Source organism: Salmo salar, chromosome 10 (genome assembly GCF_965601325.2).
Source record: "Salmo salar chromosome 10, fSalSal1, whole genome shotgun sequence".
Taxonomy (NCBI): domain Eukaryota; kingdom Metazoa; phylum Chordata; class Actinopteri; order Salmoniformes; family Salmonidae; genus Salmo; species Salmo salar.
The window spans coordinates 39,869,759-39,887,599 of NC_138300.1; the positions used below are offsets into that span (position 1 = coordinate 39,869,759).

Below are 17,841 nucleotides of genomic sequence, written 5' to 3' on the forward strand. Positions count from 1 at the left end.
AACTCCAGACCACATTTCATGCTCAACCCATTTATTAGAGACAGTTCATGATGACCATGAGTAGACTAGACAGGTTGGGACTGGCTCGTGATTGGCTGCCCCAGCTCTAAATTAGGAAGACCACGCCCTCTGACATCATGACCTGGTTGTCGTCCTGCATGCGCCCCAGCAGCTTCTCGACCTCCTGCTCGTCAAACTCATGGTCGTCCTGACCGTGTGTGGTCTTATTGACTAGGGTCAGGAGCTCCGTCACCGCTACAGACTGGGAACGTGTAGTCTGAAAGGCCTTCATCAGAGCAGCCTTAAACAGCTTCAGCCTGGGCAGGAGGGGTCTGAGAACACAAACGAACGTCATCCCACCTTGACTGTCTCTGAAGAGCGGATAAATGGTCCAGTAATTTTTACAAATTCTTCCTGCAACAGGCTTAGAGGTTGAGTTTGTTTAGTGTTTGAGCAGTTCCAATCCCTGGCAAGGTGTAGCCTACCTCTAAAATTTCCAGTTCTGACAGAGTAGCTAAGTGGTGCAGTACTCTGTGACCAGTAAGGTCCAGTAGAGTTAAGGCTACTGAAAGGGAGTAGAGGGGGAGATTTACCTGTCCTGTCTTGGCTTCTTCATGCTCGGAGAGGTAGCAGGCTTGGGTTTCATAATAGACTGGGCTAGGAGGGAGAAAGAGGGATGAGAAATGTATGATGATTCTTAGTCATCAAAATAGTAAAGTATTTACAATGGTGCAGATGGAGAAATGATTATAACCCTAAGAACTGAGCTTAATTGGTGACCAGACCAGGTGGGGGTACAGACAGACCTTGTACATGCAGGGTGTGTGTGCCTTACCGTGTTCCTCAAACTCATAAGGGTCAGACTCTGCCCCAGCATCTGTCACATCCATGTTTTCCTTACCCACACAGGTACGCTTCCTGGTCAAGGAAAGGAGACAAAGAAAGGCAGCCGTTTAAGATTATTCAGACCTAGTCTTTGATGCAACCAATCTCTCCAGTTACTGCATCCTTGAGATTAGGGCCTGTAGTCAAAAATATGTCAGTAAGAGCACTCATCTGGGATCAGGTTCCCTTGTGCCTATACAGTGCCTTGCAAAAGTATTCCTCCCTCTTGGCATTTTTCCTATTTTGTTGCCTTACAACCTGTGATTTAAATGTATTTTTATTTGGATTTCATGTAATGGACACAAAATAGTCCAAATTGGTGAAGTGAAAAAATAAAATAACTTGTTTAAATGAAAAAGAAAACAGAAAAGTGGTGCTTGCATATGTATTCACCCCTTTGCTATGAAACCCCTAAATAAGATCTGGTGCAACCAATTACCTTCAGAAGTCACACAATTAGTTAAAGTCTACCTGTGTGAAATCGAAGTGTCACATGATCTCAGTATATATATATACACACACACACCTGTTCTGAAAGGCCCCTGAGTCTGCAACACCACTAAGCAAGCATCACCATGAAGACCAAGGAGCTCTCCAAACAGGTCAGGGACAAACTTGAAGTAGAGATCAGGGTTGGGTTATTATTTTTTTAAACATCCCACGGAGCACCATTAAATCCATTATTAAAAAATGGAAAGAATATGGCACCACAACAAACCTGCCAAGAGAGGGCCGCCCACCAATACTCACAGACCAAGCAAGGAGGACATTAATCAGAGGCAACAAAGAGACCAAAGATAACCCTGAAGGAGCTGCAAAGCGAAGATTGGAGTATCTGTCCATAGGACCACTTTAAGCCGTACACTCCACAGAGCTGGGCTTTAAGGAAGAGTGGCCAGAAAAAAAGCCATTGCTTAAAGAAAAAAATAAGCAAACACATTTGGTGTTCGCCAAAAGGCATGTGGGAGACTCTCCAAACATATGGAAGAAGGTACTCTGGTCAGATGAGACTAAAATTTGACTTTTTGGCCATCAAGGAAAACACTGTCTGGCACAAACCAAAAACCTCACCAAGAAAACCCATCCCCACAATGAAGCATGGTGGTGGCAGCATCATGCTGTGGGGATGTTTTTCCTCAGCAGGGGGGAAACTGGTCAGAATTGAAGGAATGATGGATGGTGCTAAATACAGGGAAATTCTTGAAACCTGTTTCAGTCTTCCAGAGATTTGAGACTGGGACAGAGGTTCACCTTCCAGCAGGACAATGACGCTAAGCATATTGCTAAAGCAACACTCGAGTGGTTTAAGGGGAAACATTTAAATGTCCTGGAATGTCTGGGCTTTGACTAGGCCCTCAATCCAATTGAGAATCTGTGGTATGACTTAAAGATTGCTGTACACCAGCAGAACCCACCCAACTTGAAGGAGCTGGAGCAGTTTTGCCTTGAAGAATGGGCAAAAATCCCAGTGGCTAGATGTGCCAAGCTTAGAGATATACCTCAAGACACTTGCAGCTGTAATTGCTGCAAAAAGGTGGCTGTACAAAGTATTGACTTGGGGGGTGAATAATGCCTTTTTTGTCTTGTTTGTATCACAATAAAAAATATTTTGCATCTTCAAAGTGGTAGGCAAGTTGTGTAAATCAAATGATAAACCCCCCCCAAAAAAAACATTTTAATTCCAGGTTGTAAGGCAACAAAATAGGAAAAATGCCAAGAGGGGTGAATCTTTCACAAGCCACTGTACTAGAACGGTCAACCCCATCATCTGACGCTCTAGAAGAAAATGGTCCAAGAACTGCCAGAACCCTAGATATGATTTAGTTTGTTTTTAATTGAAGCCTCAGATTCTCATAGTGAAAAGAGCGATAAAATCTATTGTATAATATTTTTCATTATGATCCAAAATGCTGAACTGATCCTATAACCAGCATTCTTAGTCAGAGCTGCTTTTTGAATATGGGCTCAGACCTGGTGCTTGTCCTCTGACTGGCCACCTCCTGGCTCTGGCTCTGTGATTGGCTCTGAGTCACACCCATGTCGTCCTCTACAACCTTCCTCCTCTTCTCCAGAATCTACATGTAGACAGGACAGTATACATAGCAACATGAATTAAAACCTATCCATAAAGTTAATCCTTTTGTCTCCAAATTAAAATGAAGGAATGTATCCAGTGTCAAACTGTTCGATCCCAACTTTACCTTTTTAAAGTAGGCAAACTGCATGAGCTCCAGGGCAGCCTCTGCGTCAACTAAGTCTGTGGTCTTGCTCATGCGGGCTTTGGCGTGGGCAGTGGACAATCGTATCATTGTCTCTAGTGCTCGGGCTGTCACCGGCATCGTCTACATGGCAGACAACCCATCAAACAAAGTACAATGTATGTTTGAAGCAGACACTGCCAAACCAATAGTGCATGTTGCCATGATTAATGATACAGGCAATCAATTAGTTTACATACAGAATTGTAAACTGGGCATAACAATCAGGAAAGGATTCCCAATGCAATGATAACAAAAGTATTCCATAATTCCTAAAACGACTTAGACTCGTAAAGTGCCGGATAAGATACACACAAGTATGTGGACACCCATCAAATGAGTGGATTCAGCTATTTCAGCCACACCAGTTGCGGACAGGTATTAAACAAATAAAAAGCACAGCCATGCAATCTCCATAGACAAACATTGGCCTTACTGAAGAGCTCAGTGATTTTCAAAGTGGCACCATCATAAGATGCCACCTTTCCAACAAGTCAGTTCGTCAAATTTCTGCCCTTCTAGAGATGCCCCGGTCAACTGTAAGTGCAGTTATTTTGAAGTGGAAACGTCTATGAGCAACAGCAGATCAGCCGTGAAGTGGTAGGCTACACAAGCTCACAGAACGGGACCGCCAAGTGCTGAAGCACGTAAACATTGTCCGTCCTCGGTTGCAACACTCACTAGTTTCAAACTCCCTCTGGAAGCAACGTCAGCACAAGAACTGTTGGTCGGAAGCTTCATTAAATGAGTTTCCATGGCCGAGCAGCCGCACACAAGCCTAAGATCACCATGTGCAATGCCAAGCATCGGCTGGAGTGGTGTAAAGTTCGCTGCCATTGGACTGGTGCAGTGGAAACACTTTCTCTAGAGCAGTGGTCAATCTTCTGAGTCAAGATCACTGAGTCAAAATGCATGCCGAGATCTACCGCTCTGATTTTTTATTACCATGACTTAAAAAATGTAAGCCTATGCAACAATAACCTATTACAAAAACAGTACTGTAGCAATGAGGTTTGTGCACTAAGCTATAGGCCCAATACATTATCATCACATACTGGCTTTGCTTGAATTTACCTGCCAATGCATTGTTGTTTGGGAAATTTTTTTAAATTATATTTCAAAATTTGAGGTAGGCTATATGATCTCACACTGGTAATAGATCCATTGTTGTATTACTTGTGAGGCACAGCTGAGTAAGGATACATTTAAATAATTATATTTTTATTTTACTGGGCTGATGGTGCCTGCATCTGATGGTCAGTCTCAGCGGAGGGAAGAGAGCAGCAGACTGAGGGGCCGTCTCTCAACATCCCTCTGCTCTCCACCTTTCCTCCACTGACACAAGGGACACCGTCTTCCAGCTGATGGCCAAACGAGTCGCACCGCATTACTTCTGCCTCATGCACAAATTCATGTTGTAACTCCTATGAACAGAGAAAGTGAAATATTCCTTGATATTAAAAAAGACCCAAGCCGCTAATAACAACGCAAGCTTATAGATACACTTTCCTACTCATTCATTACTGCTCCACTGTTTGTTGTAGCGCTGAGTGGAAATAGGAAGAACACGCATTTTATGGCTTATAAAAGTGTTGAATACAAAGTGTTGACAGTGCTGAGTAAGAACTTAAACATGAACTCACTCAAAAACAGCAGCTCTGCTGTATTCGTTAACAGTCTCTCTCTGGTCATGGTTTTAAACGTTTCAAAATGTCACGGTATCAATTTTGCCGTAGCTTTCTTTTATGCCTGCTTCGTTACTGCAGACTCGGTCATCTGAGCAATCTGATTGGCCACTTGATTTCCTCTCCAAGTCCACCGAAAAGTTTGCCCGAGACGAATAAAAAAAATAGGAACCGAAGGCTTTATCGTTGGGTTTTTTACAGAAATGTTTGGAGATCAACTAGAAATGCCTTGGAGATTGACAAGTCCAGTTGGTGACCACTGCTCTAGAGTAATGAATTACGCTTCCCCATCTGGCAGTCCGACAGACAAATCCGGGTTTGGCGGATGCCAGGAGAACGCTACCTGCCCAAATGCATAGTGCCAACTGTAAAGTTCGGTGGGGAAGGAATAATGGTCTGGGGTTGTTTTTCATGGTTCGGGCTAGGCCCCTTATTTCCCGTCACTGGAACTCTTAATGCTACAGCTTACAATGATATTTTAGACAATTCTGTGCTTCCAACTTTGTGGAAGGTCCTTTCCTGTTTCAGCTGACAATTCCCCCTTGCACAAAGCGAAGTTCATATAGAAATGGTTTGTCAAGATCTGTGTGAAAGAACTTGACTGGCCCGCACAGAGCCCTGACCTCAACCCCATTTAACACCTTTGGATGAATTTGAACGCTGCCTGCGAGCCAGGCCTAATCGCCCAACATCAGTGCCCGACCTCACTAATGCTTGTGGATGAATGGAAGCAAGTCCCAACAGCAATGTTACAATATCTAGTGGAAAGCCTTCCCAGAAGAGAGGAGGCTGTTATCTCAGCAAGGGGGGGCACCGACGACTCGATATAATGCCCATGATTTTGGAATGAGATGTTTAACGAGCAGGTGTCCCCCACATACTTTTGGTAATAGTGTATGTAAGTACTACAGACCCTGGCTGATTCGGAGTTCACTTGGTCATGGCTGCGGAGCTTGGAGTACTCCTCTGCTATGTGGTCTGAGGCCTCCTGGGTTAGAACAGGCTTCACCAGCTTAGCCACGTGGATGTACTTCCTGATAAACTCCATGGTAACTACTTTCTCCCTGGAGGATGATAGACACCATCATAAATGGGTTAACACACAAAGCCATGGATTCTGTCAGAAAGGGGCAGGGGTTCTATAAGAAAGGCAGGGGGGGGGGGGGTTCTATAAGAACATAATGTGTAATGTACTACGAGTGATTAATACAGCAACTTTAAAATGACGTGTTTTTTTAATAATGAATATAATGGAGGTTTTGCTGGATACTTTTTATTCCGGTGTCCGTGCAGGACATTGTCCTTCTTCTCGTAGAGCTGGAGTTCCTGTTCAGCGGATTCTGTGATGTTGGGGTCTTCCGTGGCGAACACATCCACAGTGCTGCCCATGGGCATGGCTGCAGGGTACAGGGGCATCAAACAGATCAGATACTGAGCAACAACAAAAAAAATCTACACACACGGTACTAAATCAGCCATCATGTCCACTGGTTTGATGATAAAAATTATCTTTGTTCTTTTGAATGAGAAGCTGTGTGTTAGCATGTGTGTATTTAGTTAGTAGTGTACCCCACCTGTTCCCTCCTGCTCCCCTGGTGCTCTGTAGCGGTGCATGCGTAGAACATGCTCCGAGACCTTCCTGTCACTGTCTGCATCCATCTGGTCCAGAACAATGAAGAGAAGGTCGAACCGAGACAACAGAGAGTCCTGCAGACCGATGTTCTCCATGGGTGTCTTATACTGGTCATACTGTAAGGAAAGGTAAGAGAAAACGTACATAGGTTGTCACAGAGACATGAACAGTGTGTACAAAATGGATTGACCCACACAAAGAATTACTAACCTACAAATTAACTTGCATCCCAAAAAACTACTTATGTGATCAAGATTGGCAAATCTATGCAAAGCCTTGTCCAGGTTGAGCCCGATGACGGTGCATTAAGAAAGCTGGGGGGAAAGTCTCGGTATTCCAGTTATTGAGATGGAGGATTATTGGCAAGTAGCTGTGACATCCTGTTATACAGTGCCATGAAAAAGTATTTGCCCCCCTTTATGATTTTCTCTATTTTTGATAGTGAATGTTAAAATCAGATCTTCAACCAAAACCTAATATTAGAAAAAGGGAACCGGAGTAAAAAATAAATATTTAATTTAATTACGCAAAACCTAATTCCCTTGTGTGAAGTAGTAATTGCCCCCTTAAACTCAAACTGGTTTTGCCACCATTAGCTGCAATGACTGCAACCAAATGCTTCCTGTAGTTGTTGATCAGTCTCACGTCACTGTGGAGGAATTTTGGCCCACTCTTCCATGCAGAACTGCTTTAAATCAGCAACGTGTGTGGGGATGCTTTGCTGCCTCAGGACCCGGACGACTTGCCTTAATAGAAGGAACCATGAATTCTGCTCTGTATCAGAGCATTCTACAGGACAATGTCAGGCCATCCATCTGTGATCTGAAGCGCAGCAAGACAATTATTCTAAACACACAATCAAGTCTACATGAAAATGGCTAAAAAGCAACAAATTTGAAGTTTTGGAATGGCCTAGTCAAAGTTCAGACCTAATCCCAATTGAGATGTTGTGGCAGGACCTGAAATGAGCAGTTCATGCTTGAAAACCCACAAATGTTGCCAAGTTACAGCAGTTCTGCATGAAAGAGTGGGCCAAAATTCCTCCACAGCGACGTGAGGAAGCGTTTGATTGCAGTCATTGCAGCTAAAGGTGGCACAACCAGTTTGAGTGTAAGGGGCCAATGGGTGTTGCAGAACTTTGTTAATGAAATATGTAATTGTTTTTTGTTCTCTCAGGATCCTTTTATTAGAAAGGGGGCAAATACTTTTTCACAGCACTGTACAAGGTCTTAGATTATATAGACAGATTGGGTTAGCATTAGCTCGTCTCACCCTGCCGTAGACTGGGTTAGCAGCGGCTAGCACACTGCAGCGGGCGTTGAGCCTGGCCATTATGCCAGCCTTAGCGATGGTGACACGGCCCTGTTCCATCACCTCATGGATGGCTGTGCGGTCCATGTCAGACATCTTGTCAAACTCGTCGATGCACACCACTCCTCTGTCTGCCAGCACCATAGCCCCGGCCTCCAGTCGCCGCTCACCTGGAGAGGAAGTGAGAGGGATGGAGACATAGCGAGAAAGGGGTATGAACAGAAGTGTGTGCATAGCATGAGTGGGATAATAATTATGGTTATTAGGTTGAAGAGGAAGGAGTATCGGCTTCAAGAATTATATTTCTCTCTGCGGGAACGCCATTTGTATGAAGGTGGATGGAGCGGGAACAGCATGCAGACAAATAAGAGCACAATCATGAAAAATGAAATCCTAAATAGTTTTCCCATACCAGTCTCCTGGTCTGTGGTGACAGCGGCAGTCAACCCCACGCCAGTTGATCCACGTCCTGTAGTTGGTATGGCCCGCGGAGCAGTGTGCAGGACGTAGCGCAGCAGCTGGGACTTAGCCGTCGACGGATCACCTGACCAGGGAGAGACCAACCAGGTTAGACACCCCAAACAGAAAAGGCCATGCATTGAGTTCAATGTTAGGCTACATCCCGATGTGCCACATCCGATGTGCCACATCGGGAAGTGTGCACTTGCTCACTTCCTGTCATGGATTTGAAAGCATTGGATTGGTGTTAGCATCAGCTAGAGGGAGTTCCCACCATGGTTAGACCCATGATGTGAAGTGTGCAGGTGTACACTTGCAGAGAAGAATCAGGACACAACCATAGAGCGAGACCACAAAAGTCTTGCAAATAACTCCAACCCATCAATAGTAGTGGTTGACTATACGACTGACCTATCAGCAGTATGTTGATGTCTCCACGGATACGTGTCCCATTCTCCAGGTTGGTCTCGTTGCCCCCCAGCAGGAGACACAGAATGGCCTTCTTTATGTACTCATGGCCATGTATACTGGGAGCCAGCGAGCAGCTCAGATGCTCAAACACATCCTGGAAAACAATCATGACACAGAAAACTGATATTTGTATGTATGATTGAAGAGCATTGGTATCAAATGAGCCAACTGGTATACAGTGCATTCGGACCCTTTGAGTTTTTCCACATTTTGTTACGTTTCAGCCTTGTTCAAAAATGGATTAAATAAAAATCCTCAATCTAGACATACCCCATAATGACAAGCAACAGCAGGTTGGTAATTTTTGCTAATTAATTTACACAAGTGTAAATCAAAAAAAAAAAAACTCTAAATTGAGCTCAGGTGCGTCTTGTTTCCATTAATCATCCTTGAGATGTTTCTACAACTCGGAGTACACCTGTGGTCAATTCAATTGATTGGACATGATTTGGAAAGGCACACACCAGTCTATATAAGGTCCCACAGTTGACAGTGCATGTCAGAGCAAAAACTAAGCCATGAGGTTGAAGGAATTGTCCGTAGAGCTCCGAGACAGGATTGTGTCGAGGTACAAATCTGGGAAAGGGTACCAAAAAAATGTCTGCAGCATTGAAAGTCACCAAGAACATAGTGGCCTCCATCATTATTAAATGGAAGAAGTTTGGAACAGCCAAGACTCTTCCTAGAGCTGGCTGCCTGGCCCAACTGAGCAATTGTGGGAGAAGGGCCTTGGTCAGGGAGGTGACCAAAACCCAATGGCTCTAGAGTTCCTCTTTGGAGATGGAAGAATCTTCCAGAAGGACAACCATCTCTGCAGCACTCCACCAATCAGGCTTTTATGGTAGTGGCCAGATGGAAGCTACTCCTCAGTAATAGGCATATGACAGCCCGCTTGGAATTTGCCAAAAGGCACCTAAAGGACTAAGAGCAGGAGAAACAAGATTCTCTGGTCTGATGAAACCAAGACTGAACTCTTTGGCCTGAATGCCAAGTGTCACGTCTGGAAGAAACCTGGCACCATCCCTACGGTGAAGCATGGTGGCGGCAGCGTCATGCAGTGGGGTATTTTTCAGCGGCAGGGACTGGAAGACTAGTCAGGATCGAGGGAAAAATTAACAGAGCAAAGTACAGAGAGATCCTTGATGAAAACCTGCTCCAGAGTGCCCAGGACCTCAGACTGGGACGAAGGTTCACCTCCCGACAGGACAACAACCCTAAGCACACAGCCAAGACAATGCAGGAGTGGCTTCGGGACAAGTCTATAAATGTCCTTGAGTGGCCCAGCCAGAGCCCAGACTGGAACCCGATCTAACATCTCTGGAGAGATGTGAGAATAGCTGTGCAGCGATGCTCCCCATCCAACCTGACAGAGCTTGAGAGGATCTGCAGAGAATAAATGGGAGAAACTGCCCAAATACAGGGGTATGATGCTACAAGCTTGGCACACAAGAAGACTCAAGGCTGTAATCACTGCCAAAGGTGCTTCAACAAAGTACTGAGTAAAGGGTCTGAATACTTACGTAAATGTGATATCAGTTTATTTGTAATACATTTGCAAAAATGTCTACAAACCTGTTTTTGCTTTGTCAATATGGAGTATTGTGTGTAGATTGAGGAAAAACATTTAATCAATTTTAGAAGTCTAATGTAACAAAATGTGGAAAAAGGCAAGGGATCTGAATACTTTCCGAATGCACTGTATACCAAATGTGATGTAACAGTTTGTATGCCAAGAAGTGATACGATCGTCTGATTGTATACAACACCTTTGTCGTAATTTAAAATGCTCTAACACAAGATACTGTAGTAGAGTTCCCATCAAAGTTAAATCCAAGACTCTTTAGAATCATGGACTTACTTTAGAATGGGCTTTACAGAACTTTTTGATTTTATTAATATCTTCAGCAGAAAAGGTTGGCACGATTTCTTTACTCATCCGCTTCACGTGATTGGCCAGCAGAATCGTCCTGCATTAAACAGAAGGTTGTGTTCACTAAAATAACAATAATTGAAAAGCAACAGGAATTTTTATTTACTTCCTGAATTGAAATTGACCCCAACCGTTCATCAAAACTATTTGGAAGCAGAACAAATGACCCGTTCCCACACCAACCCACCTGAAGGTGCCAGAGGTGAAGCCTCCTTGTTTGGCCGGCAGACAGCGGTAGATCCCAACCATCTGAACACGGTCGCCCGGTTTGACCATGTCGACCAGGTCATCGTTAGCGATTATGTCCACAGAGCGGGGGAGCTGTCCGGCAGGGGCCTTCTCAGGCATCTCCTGGATGGTCAGGGTCTGGTGGTCCTTATAGACACACAGCCCAAACTCTGTCTCTAAGGGGTTGTTCTCCTCATCCTATAGACCAGGGAGAGAGAGGTGGTAAAGGAGTGTGTTTGTGTGATATCTGTAGCAGGAATGTTGTAGATAGGGGAGCATGGGGAGGGATAGAGCACCATTCAAAATTGCACATAGAGTTACACACCTTGGTAGGGTATATGGAGCTGGAAGGGAAAGCGTCCAGGGAGGTCAGGTCAGTGTACTTCCTCTCCAAGGTCTTCTTAGTGGCTGGACAGTAGTGGACACTACGGGTGATCTTAGGCCTCACCAGAGAACCTACCACAATGACAGAAACGCATGCAGGCTGTTAATTATGAGTAGCCTATCCGTTGAATGGGTTTGCAGTAGTCGTGTAATTCTAATAAGGAGGAACCAAGAAAGGTTTTGTGGTAAAGAATGGTCAATTGATCAATCTGAATCAAACTGGATAATGAGCAATTCAAATGCATTATATACTTACACTTGGTAACGATTCCTTCCACGCAAACCAGGTTTCCGAGATATCGTGCCGCAAGGCTTCGAGGGGTCACGTGCTTGGTTCCAAAGCTACCCTCGAACCCTACATGGAACTCCTCAAACTGTTTGGCGTAGGTTGCGTCGATGGACGCAACCAAGTCCTTCAGAGCTCTTTGGAAAGCAACGAGTTCACTGAAGGAGTCTTTCAGCAAGCTGAAAAGAGTATTTAAAAGTATATTTTATAAACAATAAAATCTCATTTATTTTTAACAAAATAAGGAACACAGGCTTCAAACCATTGACAACCTTTCATCCACCACTTGGCCTTTGTCACTCAAGGATCAATAAAGGGAATGGAACACTGCAGCTACCTCGCTCTTCAACAAAAATTAAGTGCCCAAGAAATTCAGTTATTCAGCAGTTCCCAAACTAGGGGTCGCGACCCCATGTGGGTTCGCCTGATATGATAATGGGGTCACGAGAGAATTTCCAAAATCCTGAAAAATAAGAAATAAAATGCATAATATTGCGGTTAACCTTAATCTGAATGAAAATGATTCAAATATAAAATTCAACCAGAGAGCGTCCTTAGATCATGGGAAAAGGCCACACTTGACCGTTGCACTTGAATCATTCCCACGGTGAATGGCTAGACCCGCTACGTTATGACACTATCGCAGAGATTGATATAACCGGCCGCTAATGATAAGGTGAAAGAAAACAATGTGTGGGGAGGCAGATGCATCAACACCTGTCAGAATTTATGCTATTGCTAGCTATCAAAAATTCCCTGGCTTATGCTCTCCATATGGACATTAGCTGTGAGAGCCGAGATGCCCATGCATAGCCCCCCCCCCCCTCGCTATACATGTCCCGAGGATGCTATTCACAAGGACACATTGTTCTCTTACAATTTCTGAGCATGGAACGGCACAGGAGATAGGATGTTCAGAGTGCTGCACAGCTACATTGACGAAAAACAGATTCCATGGAATCGAATGGTAGGCTTTTGCACAGGTAGGGATCCATCTATGGCGGGATGGCAGGCAGAACGCTACACTCTAGTTAAGTTTCTCCCTCTGCCATATGGACGCATTGTATGATACACCGAGGGGAACTAGCGGCAAAAGAGCTGAGCACAGAACTCAGATAACAATCGAAGTTACCTGCTGCATTATAACTACATCAAACCACATCCGCTGCGCATGCCTGTTGGCAAAACTATGTGGTGATATGTTTTCAGAACATGACAATGTTCTTTACTGAACAAAAATATGAACACAACATGCAGCGTTGGTCCCATGTTTCATGAGCTGAAATAAGTTCCCAGAAATGTTATATATGCACAAAAGCTTATTTCCCTAAATTTTGTGCACAAATTTGTTTACATCCCTGTTAGTGATAATTTTCCTTTGCCAAGATAATACATCCACCTGACAGGTGTGGCATATCAAGAAGCTGATTAAACAGCATGATCATTACACAGGCGCTCCATGTGCTGGGGACAATAAAAGGCCACTAAAATGTGCAGTTCTGTCACACAACACAATGACACAGATGTCTCACATTGAGGGAGTGTGCAATTGGCATGCTGACTGCAGGAATGAACCACAGACCACCTGTAACCATGCCAGCCCAGGACCTCCACATCCAGCTTCTTCACCTGCGGGATAGTCTGACATTCAGCCACCCAGACAGCTGATTAAACTTAGGAGTATTTCTGTCTGTAATAAAGCCCTTTTGTGAGGAAAAACTCATTCTGACTGGCTGGGCCTACTCCCAAGTGGGTGGGCCTATACCCTCCCAGGCCCACCCATGGCTGCACCCCTGCCCATTCATGTAATATCCATAGATTAGGGCCTAATATATTTATTTAAATTGACTGATTTCATTATATGAACTAACTCAGTCAAATCATTGAAATTGTTGCATTTATATTTTTTGATAAATATATATTTCACACTTGGTGGTTATCGAGGAGTGTTTGACAGATTTTTCACATTGAGAGGGGATGTGTTGTCATTCACAATGGAGGTAAAAAAACCCAGACTTGGTTGATTGTGTAATGAAAAGAAAATGTATCCATGCCTATGTAACAGACATACAGTGCCGTGAAAAAGTATTTGCCCCCTTTCTAACCTTTGCATATTTTTGATACTGAATGTTATCAGATCTCCAACCAAAACCTAATATTAGATATAGGGAACAAAAAACAATTACATATTTCATAAACAAAGTAATGCAACACCCAATTGCCCTGTGTGGAATTAGTAATTGCCCCCTTACACTCAACTGGTTGTACCACCTTTAGCTGCAATGGCCCCAATGAAACGCTTAATGTAGTAGTTGTTGAGTCATGTCGCTGTGGAGGAAATTTGGCCCACTCTCATGCAGAACTGCTCTAACTCAGCAACATGTGGGTTTTCAAGCATGAACTGCTCGTTTCAAGTCCTGCCACAACATCTCAATTGGGATTAGGTCTGGACTTTGACTAGGCCATTCCAAAACTTAAAATGTGTTGCTTTTTAGCCATTTATGTAGACTTGATTGTGTGTTTAGGATAATTGTCTTGCTGCATGACCCAGCTGCGCTTCAGATAACAGACGGATGGCCTGACATTGTCCTGTAGAATGCTCTGATAAAGAGCAGAATTCATGGTTCCTTCTATTAAGGCAAGTCGTCCAGGTCCTGAGGCAGCAAAGCATCCCCAAACCATCACACTACCATGCTTCACTGTTGGTATGAGGTTCCTACTGTTGAATGCAGTGTTTGGTTTTTGCCAGGCATAACGGGACCCATGTCATCCAAAAAGTTGACTCAAGTTCACCAAACAGCTCCTGGAAGCACCTGGATGATCATCAAGAGTCTTGGAAGAATGTTCTGTGGACAGATGAGTCCAAAATCTAACTTTTTGGATGACATGGTCCCAAAACTGCACATTTTAGAGTGGCCTTTTATTGTCCCCAGCACAAAGTGAACCTGTGTAATGATCATGCTGTTTAATCAGCTTCTTGATATGCCATAACTATCAGGTGGATGGATTACCTTGGCAAATAAATACTCTAACAGAGAATTTTAGAGAAACAAGCTTTTTGAGCAATATGGAACATTTCTGGGATCTTTTATTTCATTTGCGTTTATTTTTGTTCAGCGTACTTTTTTACAGCATTGTATTTGATAAACTGATGCAAGCATGCAGGAGAAATACAACAGAAAACAGCATGAGTGATGGGTGTTCACCTCCAATGCTAGGAAAGACCATTTTGGGACCTACTTTCCATTCCATTTGACTGTGATCCCTGGCTCAGTTGACATACTGGTAAATTAAATTGAATAGCCGATTGAACTGTCATGTGACCGAATGCTGCAGACAACACATTCATGGGTCACTATGGAGTAGTTTTGGTTCCTGACTAAAAGGGAATAAATGGCCTGCAGTCTCCCCTTGATCATTAATGCTGCATTTAAAAAAACTGGGAACTCTGAAATATCAGATTTCTGACTTCAGTGCGGGAAAACAAGGTCCGACTGGGAAAAATCATTTTGAACTGTCATTCAACTCGGCATTCCAACTCAGGAGCTCCGACCTGAAGATAATTGACATCATGATTTTACCTCGTATTTTTGAAAGCATCATAAAATTCATGGTACCATTCACCAGCTCAAATCTGTGTGAAGCTGGATTCAGTGCTCATGTCTGCATTAAAACCAAATACCGATCCAGATTGGATGTGACCGCAGAGATTAAACAACCACGTCCCCTGACTAAGACGCGCCAACGCGACAATGCATCAAGCACACCCATCTCATTAGTAGTGGTGAATTAAGACATTATATCACTCATTTGCAACTAACCGTCATAGCCCCACATTAAAAGTATGCAATAGAGAGTTAAGACAATCAGAAATATTGTTACAATTCTTTTCACATGGTTGGGGTGGGATCATTTTCAGATATCAAAATTGGGCTGTGGGCAACTTTTTTGGAACCCCTACCCCTTGAGAATGTTTTTTATTTTGCGCTGTTCAACCAATCCAGTAAATGTGGAGTAAGAATATGTAGCCTTGTTAACAAAGGCTGTACAGTATGGTGGGATAAAACAGCTTTTCCAATAGAAATCCCTGATCTCACTTGTAGTCATTGTGACTTGGCTAGCAAAGCTCATGCGTTGAAACACGTTGTCGGGTCTAACAATCATCTCGCGCCAAACTACACGTGCAGGCCGTCAAATCAAAGGCACTCCTTTGATATAAAAGTAGTTTTTGCCTACAATTAAAATATGTCCGTTTGTCACTTTCACGAGTTTGGAGTAATAACATGTTCAACTACTTAAGAAATTGGCTTGAATCTAAGTTATGCCTTCAGATTTTGCAAAAATTAACTACTAAAGGAAGAATTTTTCCCTTCTCAAACCCTGGTCCATTACGCAAGCCTTCCAGGAATTCTCGATGTTGTACCTGTGGGTTTAGTGGTCAAAAGCAGAAGTTGTGGCACTGGCTCTTTCCATTTCCCCTGAAAACGGAACAACCGGTTGTTGCCCATGTTTTTTTTCTTCTAATCACATTGTGATTGATCTCTGAACCTATAGGGGGGCATTTTGAAGTGGTACGTGCTATTAGGTATCATTGGGAAGTCCCCCCCATTGGAGTTTACGTTTGATCTCTCCGCCTAATTGAAGTTTACATTTAATATCGTTAAGATCATGGACGTTGTAAGGATATCGGATAACACTGACAATTTTGCAAGGTATAACCATGATTCGATATGTAAAACGAGAGGTTAAAACCCTAATCAAAACATTTGGTTTTGTAAAAAGTAAGTTAAGGACTTACACTGCCCTCCAAAAGAAGTGGGAATTTCCCCTTCACTCAATGTCCAACGTGGGAAAGCTCGAGTAACAACTGGGTTTGTGTTTGTCAGGTTCTATACTCACGCTTTGGCCCGCTTCTCGTTCCTCCTTCTCAGGTCGTTGATGTTCACGATGAGGCGGCACCGGTTTTCTGACACCATACTTTTGACCCTCTCATGATAAACTCCTTGATCTTGCTACAAAAAAATAAGCAACACATCTTACATTGCCTCACATTAGCTGCACTTTTGATTGATTTATTAGATTTTTCTTTAACACGTTATACTCTCCTCTGTACTTACATCGTCATCCAGAAAGTCCAAGTATTCTCTCTGCGCCTCTCTCAGTTCCAGATCTTCCATCTCAACACCTTCCCAGGGCTGATAGAACGGCCCGTCTTCTCCTCCAGGTAAACGGTAGTCTGGCAAGAAGCCGTGGCCATATTCAGGTTGGGATCATTAAATGTGCAGGTGTGATGGACTGAGAAATCTACAGGTGTTGTTTTACACTTCTAATCAGGGTGATTGCACGCTGTAAGGAACAGGCGAATCGATAGGATTTATTCTGCCAAAATCTGTCTACGTGAGATAAGCCCTTTTTTGTAAGGCGGTATATGAGAGTAGAATTACGTGAGGCTGATTTGATTAAATATAAGTTTCGTCATGTTTAAACTGTTAAACATATACTGATATAAATGGATGCACGTGGCATTCTGGCAGTGTTGAGTATAACGACGCGTATCTGCCCTCTCATTGGCTAGAATGGTCCCACCTGATCTCGCCTGCCTTCAATCATTGAGGGGGTTCGATTAATCTGGCCTGGGGCGAATCGAATCGAACAGAAATCTGAGCCACTCTGTCATGTTGGCAACAAGACAGTATGGTGCATCATCCAGAAACATACATATCTTTCCCATAAAATTTATGTTTTAATATTCAAAATAGTATTCATTGGGAAGGCATATAAAGAGTTCTATCAAAAGCAATCACTTTTGCGTTTGAAAACACAGTATCCTACTCATGTTTTGAGCTGACTTCGCCGTCGGACAGAGTGGGGCACCGCACCTGGTTTGTTCCCTGGAGGCTGCCCGGTTCCAAATCGAATGCAATACACCTTCAGCCGGTGCGAAACACGCCTACACGTGTGCCCGGGCGAGATTAATCGATCCCCCTTATTGAGGACAAGTATTTCCGTCGTTAGAGTTGCCACGCCACGCTTGTCAATATAATAGATCATTTTTGGTGCATCTCAGTAGTTGGGCCTTCATCCCTCGTCTCGTCTCCCTCATTTGCACAGTACAACAAAAATGCATGAAATGAAATGTATGCATTCACAACTGTAAGTCGCTCTGGATAAGAGCGTCTGCTAAATGACTAAAATGTAAATGTAAAAAAGTAAATAGAAGAACAGGACAAGGTGAAAGCAATGTGGTGGATCTTTACTAGGGATTTGCTTTCAACTGTCCAGTTATTTCCGATCAGTACAGATCAGTACAG

General features: G+C 43.5%; 1 protein-coding gene across 1 annotated transcript; it reads right to left on the reverse strand.

Annotated features, from left to right (window-relative positions):
* Positions 1-14: 14 nt before the first annotated feature.
* Positions 15-17,037, reverse strand: mcm3l (MCM3 minichromosome maintenance deficient 3 (S. cerevisiae), like). The gene is made up of 17 exons (XM_014123255.3): positions 16,648-17,037; positions 16,430-16,542; positions 11,501-11,709; positions 11,186-11,316; positions 10,820-11,058; positions 10,561-10,669; positions 8,643-8,796; positions 8,185-8,316; positions 7,734-7,942; positions 6,403-6,577; positions 6,099-6,225; positions 5,742-5,892; positions 3,087-3,227; positions 2,857-2,960; positions 836-918; positions 594-657; positions 15-332 (listed from the first exon to the last, which is right to left on the reverse strand). The coding sequence occupies exons 1-17, from the start codon at positions 16,705-16,707 to the stop codon at positions 107-109; spliced, it is 2,427 nt and encodes an 808-aa protein (XP_013978730.1). The 5' UTR covers positions 16,708-17,037; the 3' UTR covers positions 15-106.
* Positions 17,038-17,841: the final 804 nt, after the last annotated feature.